Here is a 19,900-nt window from a genome sequence, read left to right as displayed (position 1 = left end):
GGTGTCAGGCTTTATGGCTGACTCTTGAATGGTATGGGTTTGAATTGCACAGGTCCATTTATATATGGATTTAAAAAAGCAAATAGAGTTTAGTACTGTAAATGTATTTTCTCTACCTTGTGATTTTCCTGGTAACATTTTCTTTTTGCTAGCTTACTTTATAATACATAATACATCTAACATACAAAATGGGAGTTAACGGACTTTATTTTATCAGTAAGGCTTCTGTAGGCTTATTGTCAAAGTAAGTAGTAGGCTATTAGTCAAAAGCTGTGTGTGGATTTTTGGACCGCACTAGGTCAATGTCCCTAACCCTCATGTTGTTCAAGGGTCAACCATACAGGGGGACTGCTCGTTGTCATCACGAAAAATCAAATCTCATTAAAAAACCCACCAGATGAGCTGTAGGTGGGGCCTTTTGGCCATGCAAGGGAGAGGGCAGCACCCGGAAGACCCTCCTACGCCCGTGACCTTATAATGCTCTCAAAGTCATTGGGCCAATGCTTTCCAAAACAACATTATCAAAAGAATTCAACTGATGGAAAAACAAAGCTAGAAGAAGTTCTTTAAAAAAATAATTTGATTTTGATATATTAGGATTTAGCCCAGCTTCACCGATACTGTCAGTGTCCCCTTCATGTTCATTTGCGACTTTTAAAAATCAGCAGAGATTTTCATGTGAACAACAGAGTGATTGCAGAATATGAATACACTTGTATAATTTCTCAAGCACTGACGTATGACATCAAGCACTAACTGTATTATTTTACTTGGCATAGGAGTAAACAGAACACATAATTAAAATGTAATATATTTATCCAAACACAGTAGTTTGAATGGCAGACTCAGCTTTTCTTTGAATTAATCCAAACCCCAATATGCAACTTTTTTCCTTCTCAAATGGCCTATTTCAGATACTGTGAGTGATCTCTCTGGACTCCTATTCAAAATCCTCATCTTTAATGGTTTAATTTCCTGTCTATCTCAAAATTTTAAAGAACAAAGAACTAAAATCTCAAAATATAAGAAAAAAAAAGTCAACCGTGGAAATAATCCTTTTTTCCCAAGATTTTTGTTGGTCTTGGGTTTGCGATCTAAAAAACAGTAATATTCCCAAGGTTTTTTTTGCTATTAATACACTCTAAAATGAAACAAATATTTTCCAAAGTTAGCATTCTCTTATTGCTAATTTTTGTATGTCTTTCTAGGATTATTTTCTTGAAAAGGAAAGTGGCTTAAAGCTTACTTTGAGGACCTCCCCTAAAATTGTTTTAAGAACTTGCTTTATGGACTCTGAGTTAAAAAAACAAAACGAAACAAACAAACAAACAAACAAACAAACAAAAACACCAAAAGACTCAGGGTGGCTTCACGATACATTCTGAAGCTGGAAAGATAACGTGCTCTACAATTAGAGCCCGAGTGCCCATTTCAGACCCACAGTGAATTCAGTCCTGAAGACATTTTGGTATTAACAATGAGCACTCCATTGCAGAGATGATCAATTTAAGCTCAGTTTGCATGCCCTGTGCTCAGAAGTCCATCTCAATACTATTCCATGATTCAAGTTAAACTTACAGGTATCTAGTTATTAACAGATGTACCCCTGTCCCCAGCACTCAACTCTTTGATCTATTCCCTCAGCCGCTCCCTCTCTTCACACCGTAACTCCTAGTGGAGACAGGCTCTGTCATGTTTACTAAGCGGTAAGACCTACTCTGTTTTTTTCACTAGGAGAAAGGAGTAAACTTTTCCTATTACATAGTGTAAGGTTAAAATTACATCTTAATTCAGTGCCATGTTGAAAATGTCTATCAATGGAATTATAAGGGGGAAAGGCTAAGCCAATACTTTCTTAGGAGAAAGGTATTTGAAGAAAACAACAAAAGGGAAAGGCCCTTTAATCACAGGAGATGCTACAGCTTTACACTTGATACGGACCAGATATTTCTCTGGTCTAACCGTTAGGTAGTACAAATTACACACATCCCCACACTTTCAAAATATGCCAAAGAATTATTTATTAACATAGGACTTACAGATCACAAAAGAGAGTGGTACAGAAGAGCTGGAAAAGAAGTCATCAGAATAAGCATGCAGATCAGTATTTGCAGAGGAATATACCAAAGCAAGTTTGAAAAGGCACATTCACACAGAAAATGTCTAAATCGAAAAAAAAAAAAAAGACATCAGAAAAGCAGCCAAAAAAAAAAAAATACTAATAATAAGGCGCTGATTAAAATACAACGATTTTCAATGTCAAAGAAGAGCTACTTTACAGGTAGGTAGGTAGCTAGCTACAGAAGTCTTGCTAACCCTTTGAGAGTGTCACAAATGAGGGTAAGCTCTTGCTGCCAACAAAACCAGATGATCGTAATGACTGCATATCAAGATGGTTCCGTGCCAGAGAGATTAAATTTGGTGGTGGGGACGAAAGCAGCCTAGTTGAAATTATATGCAGCAAGGGCTCAAAGGGTTAAATGTAATAGTATGCAGAGAAATCAGGCAATGTTATTAGTATTATCTATCTTCCATACAAAGAATTATAGCAAGAGTTAAAAGAGACAGTATCCCCTTCAGAGTTAAGTTGGGGTTTCTAAACAAGATTAAGGACCAGAGAGAGCAATCTACTAGTTTATTCTCTTTTCATCGGCTCACTTATTATTTCTCCAACAAGAAGTACCTTTAACCCTCAAACTAAGAGAGCAAGAGATAATGTGGTCAACGTGAGGTTAAAGTCAAACCAAAGTGCACTGAAGAGGTCCCTGCCATTTACCTCCGACAGTACACGTAAGCAGCAGTTTTGCTCAACAACAATATAGCTCACGGGTCAGGCATCAACCCCTTTTACCAACCGCTCTAAAGGGATACTGCTCCTTTCCGACAGGCGGTTTACAGATCAAAAAGAGGAAACAATCTGCTTTTAAGAATATCTGCGAACTTAAGAGACTTGGCTTGAACATTACAGGTTCCAAGCTGGGAATGTTCCAAACATACATAAAAGAACATGAGCACAGAAGATTATTTTAACAGGTCAGTCAGAACAAGCTTGGTCACAAGAACCTGCCCCTCCCCAAATAAAATGAAACAATTTTAAAGGAAGGAAAAGAAAAAGATATCCCAAACCTCATTTAGAGTCATCTCATAAAGACATCTAGCTTGGCACTAAGAAAGAATATAGATTCACTTTCAAAAAAATAGCTTCTAATTCATAACTTCAGAGTCCAAAAGGCTAGTATACATGTCATGAGATTTTTAAATAAAAATCAGCTATTTTTCAAAAAACAGAGCACTTTGCGACCGACTACTGTGGCTCAAGCAGCTCATACAAAAAAGAGAAACAAAATCACTCTATCAAACAAACTGCAGCAAATAATCGGAAAAAAAAAAAAAAAAAAAGGAAACCATCTGAGGAAAAAATACAAAAAAAGGAAGTAGACAGTCGGGCCCAAGGAGCTATGCAGAGTCTGCGACCCTCAGACAATGCCCTAGCCAGCCAGCCGCCATGTGACATGTGTCCTGTCTCTGAGAACCTGCTCCTGATCCAGCAAGCACACTGTTAAAGAATATCTCTGACTACTCCAGCAGCCAAAGGATGGAGGAGGTTTTGTTCTTTGACTTACCATTTTGATATACGCAAAAGCCATAATATTTGACATTTCTGCCACAATCTGTGAACTTGGAAATGTCTTGTATGTCCCTCTCTAGTTAAAACACAACAAACCCTCCGAATGTATAATATGTTTTCTAGAATAATACAGTAATACTGAGATAGTTCTCATTATTAAAGGCCACAAAATGGGTTTATCTTTCTATATAACATATCAAAAAACAAAAACGAGGACACTTGGGAATCTAGTTTTTATGACAGGAAGCTGGACTATAGAATAAACCGCTACAAGTAAATCCATACAGAATTTAGAGAGGGCTCCCTTATAAGATGTTTTCAAACATCTTAGGAGAAAGTTAGTAGTTACCCTATTCTACCATCTACAGATCTGTTACAATTTAATACTTCCAGCAATAGAGTTCACACCAAACACTGTACCTGAATTCCACTACAACTCATGCCCTCCTCCTTGCCAGACTCTGGCACACACGACATCCAGACAAGCTCTTTCCCTCCTCCCTTGTGGAGACATGGCAAACTGCAGTACAACCGGCTAGACATTTTTACTTCCTTGGCCTACCAAGAGTCAGTTTCTGTAAACCGAACAGAGTAATATATTGGCAGCTGCCAAAGAGACCCAAGAGAAGAGAGAAGGAGAGGGAAACACCGACCTCACTCACAGAAATAGAGGAACATTACTGACACCGCAGAAGTCTTTATAAAAAGTCCTGGTGATGTAGGGTTCATTCAGCAGTGGATTTTTATGTGCCTCTAACACCAAGTTGGTGTTTGATTTTGAAAAGAAATTAATCGATCCAATCTAAGTTCCACGGTATTCAGGGGATCCATATATCCAAATATCTACAGAATCAACTTCAACACTGCTTTAATGGGATTGGCAATGAAGAGGTTATTAGAAATTCATAAAGGTTAAGAGCCAGAGCCTCACTATACTGGAAATCGGCGCCCACCACACCATCTTTGAAATCTACATCACCATCACCAAAGTAATCTCACCAATTCCTCACCTGCAGCAGGAGGATGCTGGCCACTAACTGTTGGTAAATCCAAAGAGCTATCAGACATGACATGCTTAAGATCTCCTCCCACATCAGCCAGTTTCATGTCAAACTGAACAGAGAGTGCGTCTTCAGAGTCCTCCTTGCCAACACTGCTGCCACCAATGGAAGGGAGATCCAAGGACTTCACCGAAGCAGAGTCTTCTTTGGCGTGTCTGAAAGCCACGGATTTCTCGCTCAGGGATTTGTCTGAGTTCATGGAAGAAAATTTACTGGAGTGGAAGTCAGCAAAATCATCATCACCTTTTCCTGAAGGAGTGTTATCTTTCAGTTCTTCAACACCTAGCCCAGATCCTTCCAGAGAAAGTTGTTTGAAGACATCGTATTTGGTAGACGCGGCAGCTGAGCCTTGTCCCATCTTCACTGCACTGCTCGAGCTGCCGGGCAGACGAACAGGACTAGCTTCCTCTTTAAGGGCATCGAATTTGTCATCGGCCTTTTGCTCAGCTGAAACAGAGCTGTTACTGAAAGCCATAAAATCTGCAAAGTCATCCTGCTCCCCAACAGATGCTGGGCTAGAATATTCTCCAAAAAGGTTGAATTCTCCAAAATCATCAGCCAAACTAGACATCTTCGTGGCTGCCAACGCTGTCGTGGCTGTAGTGGGCACTGCTGGCTGTGGTCGTGTGGAAACGGCTTTGGATGCACTCAACGCAGCTGAAAAAGACAAGGGTTTCTCGCTGCTGCAGTTAACTGAGGAAAACATGTCTAGATCTGCTAAGTTCAGAGGGTTTTTCACTTGTGTTTGTTGTTTCTGTTGTGTAGCTCCTGAGGGAAAGGCCGCTGGAAAAGTTTGGTCTTTTGTTGGGGGTTCTAGTGGTGATAGACTGTCGGCAGTTTTAAAATCTGTGAAGCCATCATCTGTGCCTGCAGATCTGAATTCTGCGAAGTTTTCCCCTGAAAGAACAAAAAAACAACACAGCCAAATAAATAAGAATGCTGAGCTGAAAACCACATGGTGCACAGCATATTAAATTACAAGCATACTTTTAGAGACTTTTCCCTCACTGGCTTGACATTATTTAACCATGCTGTAAACCCTACCAAAACATCTCTTTGGGAACTACACATCTGTTTCCACACTGAAGGCTAGTGATACCAAAAGAAATATGAATCAAACCGAGAGCACCTAACAGCCGCAGTTTTATTTGCTCATCTAAGTGTGCTGGGTCTCCTAGGGCCAGGTCCTTCAGCTGGCCGAAAGTGCAGCTCTCAGGGCTTCTGCTCACTACAGCTAGCCAGCCCAGCACACAAGGGAAGAAGAAAGAGGTGCTCGAGGTTCCTGAAGAGAGACACATTGAAATAATGATCCCTTAAAGATAAAATGCTTTACATGGTGATCCATCAAGCAAAAAATGTCACAGATACCAATGAAGTATTACGAAAAATCCTGCACCTAATATTCAGACTCTGAAACCCTTTGTTCATCTAGGCACTTTAAGCATATTCTTAGGTATCACTGGTATTCCTCCAGTATATGGAAGCATTAATTGGAAGGGAACTTCGACGAAAATTTTTCAAAAGGTATCTACTTACTTGCAAAGCATTCTAGCTAAGGACACTTTTTTTTTTTTAGATTTATTTATTTAAAAAAAAAAAGATTTATTTATTTGAGAGAGGGAGAGAGAAAGCAAGCGAGCGAGCGAGCCAGAGAGCATGTGTGCTCATGTGAACGTAAGCGGGAGGGGCAGAGAAGCTCAAGCAGACTCTGCCCTGAGCAGGGAGCCTGATACCTCAGGGCTGGATCTCACAACCCTGAGATCAGACCCTAGCCCAGGCCAAGAATTGGACACTCAACTGACTGCACCACCTTGGTATCCCCTGCTAAGGACACATTTTATTTTTTTTAAAGATTTTATTTATTTAAGGACACATTTTTTTTTTTTTTTAAAGATTTTATTTATTTATTTGAAAGAGAGGCAGTGAGAGAGAGCATGAGTGAGGAGAAGGTCAGAGGGAGAAGCAGACTCCCCGTGGAGCTGGGAGCCCGATGCGGGACTCGATCCCGGGACTCCGAGATCATGACCTGAGCTGAAAGCAGTCGTCCAACCAACTGAGCCACCCAGGCGTCCCGTGGACACATTTTATTATAGTATTTTTTTATAGTATTTTTTTTTAAGATTTTATTTATTTATTTGACAGAGATCACAAGCAGGCAGAGAGGCAGGCAGAGAGAGGAGGGGGGAAGCAGGCCCCTGCTGAGCAGAGAGCCCGATACGGGGCTCGATCCCAGGACCCTGGGATCATGACCTGAGCCGAAGGCAGAGGCTTTAACCCACTGAGCCACCCAGGCGCCCCTTAAGGACACATTTTAAAGTGGTGGTTTTTCTACACCCTACAACAAATAAGCTGATCTCATGGAAAAAAAAAATTCTGAGTACTTGGGCTGTTCTCAAAATCAGCCATCCCACTAAAACAATGAGTGCTTCTTCTTATTTATTAAAATTTAGAGGCATTTAAATAAGTACCAACTGCATTATTAAAAATTTCAAAGGATAGGATTTAAACCTTATATTGTGCTACTCTGAGGAAGGATTTATTGAAAACTTTTTTTGTTATCATTTTTTAGAGAAAACAAGTACAATGAATTTTCAATAAAAAATTAAATAGACTCAATTAGGATGCTGATAAAAATCTAGGCCCATGATTCTATCTTTTTTTTTTAAGATTTTATTTACTTATTTGACAGAATGAGAGAGCAGGAGGGCACTAGCAGTGGAAGCAGCAGAGGAAGAGGGAGAAGAAGCAAGCCGCCTGATAAGCAGGGAGCTCGATGTGGGACTTACCCCAGGAGCCCAGGATCATTACCTGAGCCGAAGACAGTCGCTTAACCAACTGAGCCACCCAGGTGCCCCTAGACCCATGATTCTAAATAGAGATCCTTTATTATTAGAGTAACATTATCACTCGTAAGTATGAGGTTAGGAGGCAGATGATCTTAGTTTTTCTAGTGGTGTCTAAAGGTCTTCCATAAAATCTACTAGGTTTTACCAAATAATGAAAACCAAAAGATAAACCAAATATAAATATAGCTATACCAACATCACTTATTTGAAAACGTGAGTGCTATTTCTGGAGAGTTATAAACTAAAATATAGGCTTTAATTTCTTTGTCCAGTTTTAAAATTCTGTTTGTCCCTAAAAATAAGATATAGAAACAAATGAGCTATTAAAGTATACTTCGGGCTCTCTGCTTGGCGGGGAGCCTGCTTCTCCCTCATCCCCTCCACCTGCCTCTCTGCCTACTTGTGATCTCTCTCTGTCAAATAAATAAAATCTTTAAAAAAAAAAAGTATATTTCAAACCAAAATCTAATTCTTAAAACTGTCATTAAAATAAAACAAGCTTTACATATATTGTGTTTGTAACATGATATATGCTTTGATATATCGTAAGAAAGCATGGAAAAACAATGGAAGCTGATTTAATCAATTCACCAGCATAATTCACCAACACAAAGAAATCTACTTAATATTATCAGGGAAATTTTAAAGATTTTATTTATTTATTTATTTGACACAGAGAGATCACAAGTAGACAGAGAGGCAGGCAGAGATAGAGGCGGAAGCAGGCTCCCCGCCGAGCAGAGAGCCCGATGCGGGACTCGATCCCACGACCCTGAGATCATGACCCGAGCCGAAGGCAGCGGCTTAACCCACTGAGCCACCCAGGCGCCCCTTTTTTTTTTTTTTTTAAAGATTTTATTTATTTATATCAGGGAAATTTTAGAAAGAGAGGAACAGCATTCAAAATTTCTGTATTTTATGTTTTTAAGACATACGACTAATAAAACTAAAGTCAATTTCACAAATTGACGGGAGAAGCATATGTAAAACCTAAAAAAAAAATCACCCACAATTTTGGATAATTATGTTACCGATAATATTTGTATCGTTTTTGTAAATGAAAATGTAACAAGCAGCCACTTTTGTCACAGTCTAAATTTTTGATGTGCTGCTTTGAAATATCTGTGAAATTGACAAGTTTTGCTTTGTTATTTTTAAAAAGAAATCACCACAGTAAACTAAACTTACTGATGAATTGTGTATGTTTTCATTAGAAATGTAAGCTGGGTGAAAGGTTCAAAAAGAAAGAAAAATGGGTGGGTTTACAAGCTCAAAAACAAAGAGAACTTTGGGGCAAATAAATTAGTTGGTCATTGGAAACTTGCATATCAGAGGATATATTAATCCTCTGAATCCTCATAAATTCCTCTCTCTACTTGTCAATTTTTAGGCCCTGAAAACATTTCAAAAGAGGTCACTTGTTGCTAAAACTTCAATAAGAAGGGTCACTTCTCCATATAGAGTATTTTCCTCATCTCTTTAAATTTACAGTTTAAACTATAGGAGTAGGAAAAAAGGAAATAACATTAATCTCTGTCACTTAGTAACCTACAAAAACCACAGTTCTGAACACAATACTACGTGATTTTTCATAAATTCTAAGACACTAACATACTTGATGCATTTAGGCCACTGTATGCATGTATGTATGTATGTATGTATGTATGTATTTATTTGACAGAAAGAGAGAAATTACAAGTAGGCAGAGAGACAGGCAGAGAGGGGGAAGCAGGCTCTCTGCTAAGCAGAGTGCCTGACATGGGGCTTGATCCCAGGACCTTGAGATCATGACCTGAGCCCAAGGCAGAGGCTTAACCCACTGAGCCACCCAGGCGCCCCTGGGCCAATGTATTTTTAATGAGAACAGAATAAAATATATTCTCCTAAAATGAACAAAGAATTGGCGGCTCTAACTGGAACTCTTTAACTCTGAGTTAAAGTTAATACAGGAATGAAAGCAAGACAGCACACATGGCAGTAACGGTATGGGGTTCTGTTACTACAGTTCTCCAAGAGCAGCACGAAGGTACTGCTTCCATTCTGATGGCACCACTGTCTTTCCCAGGAATAGCACACCTATGATAAGATCTTTACTACCACCCTAAGCAAAGAACTCTGATATTAAACCATGCTCTTTACTCCAAACTCACCTTGGCCTGAGAGGTAGGTGAGGAAAGCACTTCTGGGAGTCAAACCCAACTAACAAGCCCAAGTTCCTCTAGGGTTTTGTGGATTTTTTTTTTTTTTTGCTTGTTTTTAAAGATTTATTATTTTAGAGAAAGAGAGCATGTGAGTGAGCAGGGCGGGAGGGAGACAGAATCCTGAAGTAGACTCCCGGCTGAGGGCAACCCCAGGACAGAATTTGTGACCTGAGCCAAAATCAAGAGTTGGCCCTCAACAGACTGAACCACCCAGGTGCCCCAAGTTTCCTCTAAGGTTTATCTTTGTACTCATAGTGCTTAACACAGGCGCTGAAGAAAAAAGTTACTACATCCTAAAGGCTTGAATGAAACAAGGAAACACTTCTGGAACCTAACAGCTATAAGAGAGAGAATATTTTTAAGAATTGGTGGGTTTCTCTTTTTAGAGATACTTAAATAGTACACTTAAAAAAATTTTTTTTAAAGATTTATTTTTGCAGGCACCTGGGTGGCTCAGGGGTTAAAGCCTTTGCCTTCAGCTCAGGTCATGATCCCAGGGTCCTGGGATCGAGCCCCGTATCGGGCTTTCTGCTCCAAGGGGAGCCTGCTTACTCCTCTCTCTCTCTCTCTCTGCCTACTTGTGATCTCTGTCTGTCAAAAAGATAAATAAAATCTTAAAAAAAAAAAAAAAAGATTTATTTTTGCAAAAGAGAGGGGAGAGAGAGAGTGCACAAGTGAGGCAGGGGACAGTAGAGGGAGAAGGAGGAGCAGGCTCCCTGCAGGGCAAGGAACCTGATGCAGGGCTCCATCCCAGCACCCTGGGACCATGGTCTGGGCAGAAGGCAGACATTTAAAAGACTGATCTACAGGCACCCTAAGCAGTACACTTATTCCTTGAACTTTCACACATATATTACCTTTCCTATTATCTCCTCTCACTTCCCCTGCCCGCTCCCACCCTCTTGGACAAAAAGGTGAGAACAAATGATTATCAAAGAATGTTCCAAATTTGAGTACTCAATACACAAAGGTAGAATATGGACGGCACTGTACTCAGGAAGAAATCCTCCGCAGAGTATACAGATATCATAGCACGTGCAGCTAAACTTGGAAGGACATAATTTGACCTATGGATTATCTAAACCCTACATATCAGGCTAGGATTTAACCACAAATATAACTTCCAGTCTTTATACATATGGCTCTCAAACTATCATTCTATATTCCCTTCTACTCTAAGCCCTTCTATAAATTCCTCTTATCTTATTAAATTATAGCCAATTCTGAAAATCTTAAAAAGACTGGTTGCTACCTTTTGCATAGTCCACAGACTGAAAACAGTTCAAGTTCTTGTTAAACATTAAAATAACGGAGACCAGTCAGAGCCCTCCATTTGATACAGAAGTCTAACTTGGCTTGAAGGCTTCCAGTGAAAGAGAACACACTAGATTCAAAAGAAATTGCCTGGGGGCGCCTGGGTGGCTCAGTGGGTTAAAGCCTCTGCCTGAGGCTCAGGTCATGATCCCAGGGTCAGGGGATTGAGCCCCAAATGGAGCTCCACATAGGGTCCTTGCTCAGTGAGGGGTCTGCCTCCTCTTCTCTCTCTCTGCCTGCCCCTCTGCCTACTTGTGATACTTGTGATCTCTGTCTGTCAAATAAATAAATAAAATCTTGAAAAGAAAAAAGAAATTGCCTCAATTGGGGGTTTGCCCTTAATTTTAGAAAATAATTTCCAATAGCTGAACCACATTTTGCTTCCTTATAATTTCCAGAGGCACAAAGCCAAAAAATCCTCTTACACACACTATAACAAAGACATATTCAGAAGTATCACTGAAAGAACCATGATTCACATACCTGTACCCCTGGGGCAAATAATACATTATATGTTAATAAAAATAATTTAAAAATATCTTTTATTAAAAAACGAGGGGTACCTGGCTGGCTTAGAGGAACATGCAACTCTTGATCTTGGGGCTATGAGTTCAAGCCCCATGTAGAGATTACTTGTAATCTGTGTAGAGATTACTTAAAATAAATAAATTTTTAAAAAACAGAAGTAATTTATCCATTTAAGGAATCAAAAACTTACCTGAAGATTTACTCTCTGCTGTCTGTTCGAGTTCTCTGAAAGCACTGTATTTGTCACCAGGCTCTATGATGAAAAGACAGAAAGTCCATTAAGTTTAGGAATCTTTAAAAAAAAAAAAAAAAAAAGTTTAGGAATCTTGATATTAAAACTCAAGGAAGTAAGTAAGGCAGATTGGATTAATCATACATACTTGACACGTGGTGTAAGCATTTTATACATTTCTCACAAAAGGTCACCACTAAAATGGTTTACATTCATAGGTATATGAATTGACAATGTGTTTTTACCTCCAAATGGAATAGTATTTTCAGAGGACTTCTCAGCTGCAATTCCTTTAAACACAGCATATTTATCCATTGAAGCTGATGCTTTAGTTCCAGGAAGTGGCATCAACAAAGAAGGGGCACTATAAGGGAAAATGAAATGTTTCTTAATGACAAGAACACTGAATCCTTCCCTTATCATCAAGTAGAAGCTTAGAATTGAAATGGTAAATACGTACTACCTCGTTAAAATTCATGGCTCCCTGATTTAAAAGTTAGAAACTATTTATATTCACAGAAGGGAGAACACTTTTTTTTTTTTTTTTAAAGATTTTATTTATTTGACAGAGAGAGAGAAATCACAAGTAGGCAGAGAGGCAGGCAGAGAGAGAGGAGGAAGCAGGCTCCCCACGGAGCAGAGACCCCGAAGCGGGGCTCAATCCCAGGACCCTGGGATCATGACCTGAGCCGAAGGCAGAGGCTTTAACCCACTGAGCCACCCAGGCGCCCCCCCCCTTTTTTTTTAAACATCCTTTTTTCTTGGAAAAATATACTGACACACCACCCATGTGATAACTCTTTGCTTGATTATCTGAAGAGGGGTCAGACCTACACTGACCATCTAATCATCTCTGTAAGCCAGAAAAACAGTTGGAATGGCACTGGGAATAGATTCTCATAGAATGATGACCTCCTAGAATTGTAACTTAAGGTCCGTAAAATGGCAAAAGTGAACTGTTCCAAATATGTACACCCAATATTTTAGAGTAAATTCTGTTAACCTTAATATATTCTTTGAAATGGGTTCAGACTGCAGAGGTAGAATAGTTAAGATAAACATCTGTTTATGAAATGCTGTTCAGGCCAAGATGTAAATTGTTCTTATTTGATCTTACTGCATTGCTTACTGGCAGAAGTTCACACATCTGATAAGCAGCAGTAGAGTTAATACAATTTACATTTTTACAAGGATCACATCAGCGTTTCCAGAAGCTATCTTTGTAGCAAAACAACAATCACTTCAAAATTAGATAAAGATACTTTTGCCTGTGGACATATTTCTCGCTGGATGGAAAAATAGTGTAATGAGTACTATCTGTGTGGGTAATTCTTGGATGGCTTAAACACACACTATAAAAGCACTGCCCCCCCTTTTTTCTTATCACACCCAGGCAGCTCCCTGGAAGAACAACTTTACATATGAATGACGTTCTACCACTAGTTTGTGTCATTCAATACCACACACACAAGTTATATAAATGGATTTCTATTGAGTTCTTTGCCCTGAAGCAAAAATCTTCCACAGTCATTTAAATCGTCTTATCAGCGGTCTACAAGCAAGGTAAAAACCCCAGCTCCCGCCCATGCATGCTAATGGAGGTCCACAGTGCTATAGGACTTAGTGCTATGAAATATTATAATTTCACACCACTACCAAACAGCTGCAATGTATTTGATCTTGACAAACAGGTCATCATCTATACATTATAGGTGGATTTTTTAAGCTCCCTAAACAATTAAACTACAACTCATTGAGCAGAATGTTACATATAAATAAAAGTAATTAATGCTTGAGGGGGAAAAAAACCACAAAGCTGAACAACCTATTTGTTTTTCCTGAACTGCCAACTTCAGTTACAGCCTTGTAAATCCCACTGGTAAAATCTACTAAATATGACATATAATTGATTTTTATTAATTTTAAAATTATTTTCAGGATTGGAAAAAAATAGAGGACCTTCAAGGTAATGAAATACTGATTGAAGTTAACAAAATAAAATTCCACTCAAAAAAAAAAAAACTGCTGACTCAGATTGTAATTTTATGCATATTACAAATGAATAATTCATTTTAATTCTCTGAAATTCTTGGGGGAAAAAAACAAACAAACTGTAATCACCACGACAGTGTTTAGGCCAGTTACATAAAGTATTTATCTATTCCAAATATGAAAACTGTTATTTCTACTCTTTAATACTAGTGAAAGATACTCAGTGAGAGAGGTACAATTCTTTTAAAATTTAAGACCAGGCATTCTGTTGAAAGATAAGACTTAGAATTTGGCCACCAAAAATAAAAGTATTTTGCTTTTTCTCAGTGTGTCAATTTGTTTTACACTCACTGCATGTGGCTGTCATAGATGATTTTACTGAGTTGCTTACCCTGTTAAATGCAAGCCTGCTAAACAAGCTTGAGTCATGGAAACTTAATCAAGGCAAAAGGGCCCACAGTGACCACCTGGCCGAGTAAAGACAAGCCCTCTGCTCAAAACATCCACAGGCCCTAATAGACCAATGGGCTATTTGGCAACATCACTAAATAGGGAAAATTCCATTTGTGGGTACACTACCCCATCTTCCCCCTTCAAAAACAGCTCCCATGGGGCGCCTGGGTGGCTCAGTGGTTTAAAGCCTCTGCCTTCGGCTCTGGTGGTGATCCCAGAGTTCTAGGTTAGAGCCCCCACCCTCCCCGCGGAGTCAGGCTCTCTGCTCAGCGGGGAGCCTGTTCCTCCTCTCTCTTTGCCTGCCTCTCTGCCTACTTGTGATCTCTGTCAAATAAATAAATAAAAATCTTTTAAAAAATTAAAAATAAAAAAAAACCATAAACAAAAACAGCTCCCATCCACTGCCTGGTGGTCTCTCCTTTGCAGTCCAGCCTGCTGCTCCCTTGCAGTGTATTCAATAAACTTCTATTTCCTTTGTTCTGCCTGGGGGGAATCTGTTCACCGCCCACACACTGGCCTCCACCTGATCATCACCTCACATTTGGGGATCCCCCCACCCCCAATCTGATCGGACAGACACCACACTAAATACTGTCACTTAAAAAGTAAAATGAGACTAACCAATTCAAAACCCCTTCACCTTAATCCTTTTTGAACTCTTTTATCCTCGGTACCCCTCGTCTGTGGTGTTTCCTGTTCCAGGCTCCCCAGTGCTGGCTCACAGTTAAGTATTTTGGAAATGGATAAATGAACGACACTGCTGACTGCCACATCCCCTTTCATGCTGACTCAAGTGCTATTTCTCCTCTGACACTCAGTTCGACACTGAGTCTGACCAATTTCTCAAATGCACACTTTTCAGTGCCTGACTCTAAACCCAGAGTACTCTCATCATCTCATCACAGGATTACTATGGCAGCTGAATTTACCCCACACAGTAGCGGGGATCCCTTTCCGCAGGCCACTTCTTATCTCTAAAATACTTTACAGATTACGTCACAAATCATAAGCCATCCCACATTGGTGCTGCCCTTAACTGAGATTTTTTTTTCACAGACTACCAGGAGTCTCCACCGCAGCCTACTTCTAACATCTTACTTGGCTTTTCATCTTCTCGGACAAATAATGCCCATTTTTTGCTTAAAAGTGTTGCCCAAGGGGTGTCTGGGTAGTTCAATCCTTTAAGAATCCAAGTCTTGGTCTTAGGTCAGGTCTTGGTCTCAGGGTCCTGAGATCAAGTCCTGTGATGGGCTCCACACTGGGTATGGAGCCTGTTAAAAAAAAAAATGTTCACCTAGCCTTAGCCGTTTATATCATCATTTAACAAACAACCCTTTAAAATAAACTCATAATATGGAATATAAATCATAAACTAGGGAATTCATTATACAGGTACAAACACACACAAAAAGACTGAAGGACCAATTCTAAGAGAATTTTTATCAGATACTATAAATACCCAGATAAAACTAAGCTTCTTTATAGCAGCAACTGCATTTTCTGCTTTTATAGTTCTGGTGCCTACCCCAATGTCTGGCATATAGCAGATGGTAAGTAAATGTTTTTCAATGTGTAAATAAACAATGAGTGTGGATTCTTAGACATGAGCAAAATGTTTTCATGTAAGCATGGAAGTAATCAAGTCAGAATTGGAAAAAAAAAAAAGCCTACAGATTATGACTGTGTATGAAAGTAAACTATTATGTGGAGATAATGCCACACAAAATTGCTAATATCCCATGAATCTTGGTCCAGGCCAACATCTTAAAGCTTTCTATGCCCAAACTTCAATTTCACCCACTAAGAGTTTTTTTCTTTCCCCGGAGGAGTAAACCACTAATTTGGTTTATAACCTGCATACTGCAACACGCTCATTCAATAATCCTTTATTAATTACATAATTATTGCTAGGGACTACAAATATTGCCAGGAAAGATCTTCATCAAGTACGACAGCCTAGTAAGGGAAAGAGATAAACCAGTCATCAGGGCCCAGACACCTTTGAGGCACCAGGGCAGTAAAGAGGGAGGGCCCTCATCTTTGAGGTGCCAACTGATGCAGAGGGGTTAGTAAACACTTCCTATGTTAAACTGATTTTTTGTTTTTTAAAGATTTTATTTATTTATTTGACAAAGAGAGATCACAAGTAGACAGAGAGGCAGGCAGAGAGAGGGAGGGAAGCAGGCTCCCTGCTGAGCAGAGAGCCCGATATGGGACTCGATCCCAGGACCCTGAGATCATGACCTGAGCCGAAGGCAGCGGCTTAAACCACTGAGCCACCCAGGCGCCCTGTTAAACTGATTTTTGAAGTAGAACTAGAATGAACTCTTGAGAGAATTTCAGATTGAAGAAGGGTAAAGGTCAGAAAGCTGAAAAAGTACGATCAGTGCAGAGTCCTCATGGCACGGCTGGAGCATAAGCTGTGGGGGTAGAGCAACGGTCGAGAGGACAGGCAAGGGCAAGAGCACATCCAGCCTTTTTCCACGCCAAGCAGAGCTGACAGAGTTGGTGGTGGTAAAGGAGAGAGCATGGAACCAAAGATAAAGGACATATTTCTGATTTGGTGACTGGATATGGTGACATGATTCACCAAGGAAGGGAACAGTGATTTAACACATTTTTATTTAGCTTTGAGTAGGAAAACACTGAATCTAATGTTATGCAGGTAACTGCAGATGCCCTGGGTCATTCAGATATGTTCTAGAGAGTAGAACATATATATTTTGTTTGAAGGAAGAGACTGGTGAAAGAAATATTATTATGTATCTATTGGTTAACTGTGTGCCACTGTAGTGGGCTTGGAAATCACTATTATTTTATAGTCCCACCCTTCAAATGTTTCTCCTCTGTGGCACTTATGGTTACCTGACAAATTCTTAAAATCAGGATAATAATTCTTTTCCTAATCTGTTTTTTAAAATTTTTAAAAAAGATATTATTTATTTATTTGACAGAGAGAGAGAGAGAGAGACAGCCAGAGGCGGAAACACAAGCAGGGGGAGTAGAAGAGGGAGAAGCAGGCTCCCCGTTGAGCAAGGAGCCTGATGTGGGGCTCGATTAGAGGACCCTGGGATCATGACCTGAGCCGAAGACGGACATTTAACAATGGAGCCACCCGGGCACCCCTCTTTTCTTAATTTGTAGTTACCTACAAAGCCTATCCCTTAGTTCTTGTTACAGTGTATACGCAGGAAGCATTAAGAGATAATCAATTGGTTAAAATGGAAAAGATGAATGATACTGCATAAACAGGAACGTAAGAGAAATAGTAAACGTATCCAAACAGAAACAAGTTCCAAAAATAACCAGAGAAATTCCTAACTGCTTGCTCAAAATCTGGTATGTTCCACTCTATGGAAGAAGTAGTATCTAAAAACTTATTTTTTTTAAGGTTTTATATATTTGAGAGAAAGAGAGAGAGAACAAGGAGGGAGAGAGGAAGAAGAAGCAGACATCCTGCTGAGCAGGGAGCTCAATGCCACCCAGGCACCCGTACAAACTTTTAAAAAATGATGGAAAGGTGCTGGCAACATACTGAGTCAGTTACCATAACCTAAAAGTGAAGCTAGTACACAAGCATTACAGAAACAGTTATGTAACTATAATATGCAAAAAACTGAACAGAAATCTGAAGGCCTAAAAAGTCACTGATTTCAAACATAAAGGAGAAATGAATAATCACATTTAGATTTCTGAATTATTATTTCTGTGGAAAATCAACAGCATGTTATACTGAAAAAATATATTATGTGCCCCTGTCTAAAAAACTTTTCAACAGCCAACGACTTGCTTCTGATAAGAGAACCTGAAGTCATCACCATACAGGTACACTCAGCTATAATCAGGTTTATTTATTTTAATTAAATTTTACTTTTTTTAAAGATTTTATTTATTTATTTGAAAGACAGAGATCACAAGTAGGCAGAGAGGCAGGCAGAGAGGAGCGGAGGAAGCAGGCTTCACTCTGAGCAGAGAGCACGATGCGATGCGGGGCTCAATCCCAGGACCCTGAGATCATGACCTGAGCTGAAGGCAGGCGCCCCTGTAATCAGGCTTATAGCACAGGCAAAGAAAAAAATATTGGCAAGCGGTGTGTACTGGGAGGAAATGGTAGTGCTAAAGTTTTGGGTGGACAATGGGGAGAAAAGTTTCAAGGGTAGAACAATAATAAAGAGAGAATAATCAAGGAAAGCATGAGAGTAAGAAGTCTTAACTTTCTTACGTAGGCTTCTCACTATAGATGCCCCTTTCTCAATTATTAAACACAATGTTAACTATATCCAACTGTTTTCTACCTGTTTCCATGCTGGGAATTACTTGTTTTTGAAGAAGCAGGCAACTCTTGGAAATCAGTGAATGAGTCATCAAGGGAGCCTGACTTAGAAGCATCTTGAAAATCCTGGAAGTCGTCTTCTTCTGGTTTTACCACCTAGGTTTATAGAGGACATTTAAATAGAGAGATCGAATTGATACAAGAGTAAATAACAAATTTACAACTGTCAAACTCAAAAACTACCTTTTAAATCTCCCAGTTTAGGTACCTAAATTAGGTAAGCATGACTATCTAATTTTAGAAGAACACACTTTAGATATAACACCAACTCCACTATCCAAAGCAAGAATCTGTCTTGTACTTTTTTATTGTGGGGGCAGGGTGGGGTGGTGGGAGAGTCAAAGGGAGAGGGAGAGAGAGAGAATCTTAAGCAGACTTCACCCCCAGCGTGGAGCCTGACACATGGCTCAATCTCACCACCATGAAATCACGACCTGAGCCAAAATCGAGTCAGAAGCTTAATCGACTAAGCCACCCAGGTACCCCTGTCCTGTATTTTTAGATACAAGAACTATCTTTCTGGCAAAAGAACTAATCTACACAATTTTAAAACAGCTGAATCATATGTGCTATGAAGTGTGTAAACCTGGCGATTCAAAGACCTGTACCCCTGGGGCTAATAATACATTATATGTTAATAAAAAAAAAAATTATAAAACAGCTGAATCACATTTATTACTGAGAACCTGCCATCTTTAAAAAACATTTTATACATGATGTGAATTACAAAAGTGATACAAGCTTGTTATAATCCATTAATATATGTATAAAATCAACAATGAACACTGACTCCAAATCACATGCTCTGAAAGTTAAGAACTGCGAACAGTTCACTTGTTTTATAGAAAAATGAGCTTATACTACGTTCTGCACTTGAAAAAAAGATGCAATTATAAAGTGGACATCTTTTGCATGTTGTACATGTAGTATTTCATTCATTTTAATGACCAAATAGTTTACCACTATATGGATGAAGCCAAATTTATTTAACCTTCCTTCCTCTGAGGGACATTTAGCTATTTCTAACTTTTTACTCTAACAAACAATGCTATGAAAAATATCCTTGCATATTTTTGTTCATCTGAGTTACTATTTCTATGGGATAGATTCCTAATAGTGTGACTGCTAGGTCAGAAAATACAGACATTTATAATTTGGGTAGCTATTGCCAAACCTGCCTTCCAAGAAGGCTGTACCAGCAAACCATTTTCCTTACATTTTCCCTGACACTATTATGTTTTCTAAACTTTTTGCTAATCTGAGAAGTAAAAAATAAATGGAAACATTTGAATTTCAAGTTTAGTAGCTCTTC

At 39.2% G+C, this 19,900-nt stretch overlaps 1 protein-coding gene across 16 annotated transcripts in view; it reads right to left on the bottom strand.

The window, feature by feature from the left end:
* SYNRG (synergin gamma) overlaps positions 1-19,900 on the bottom strand; it is an 87,100-nt gene that overhangs the window by 27,986 nt on the left and 39,214 nt on the right. For all 16 annotated transcript variants that reach the window (XM_032843316.1, XM_032843317.1, XM_032843311.1 and 13 more), the window contains 4 exons: positions 18,551-18,684; positions 12,056-12,174; positions 11,769-11,831; positions 4,639-5,586 (listed from right to left, as the gene is read on the bottom strand). In XM_032843316.1, coding sequence (XP_032699207.1) covers positions 4,639-5,586; positions 11,769-11,831; positions 12,056-12,174; positions 18,551-18,684 — 1,264 coding nt within the window. The remainder of the gene's footprint in view (positions 1-4,638; positions 5,587-11,768; positions 11,832-12,055; positions 12,175-18,550; positions 18,685-19,900) is intronic.

This window comes from Lontra canadensis, unplaced genomic scaffold (genome assembly GCF_010015895.1).
Source record: "Lontra canadensis isolate GAN:19392208 unplaced genomic scaffold, GSC_riverotter_1.0 scaffold137, whole genome shotgun sequence".
Classification (NCBI taxonomy): domain Eukaryota; kingdom Metazoa; phylum Chordata; class Mammalia; order Carnivora; family Mustelidae; genus Lontra; species Lontra canadensis.
Note: the sequence above shows the minus strand (reverse complement) of the source record. Positions and strands in the feature narration are given on the sequence as shown.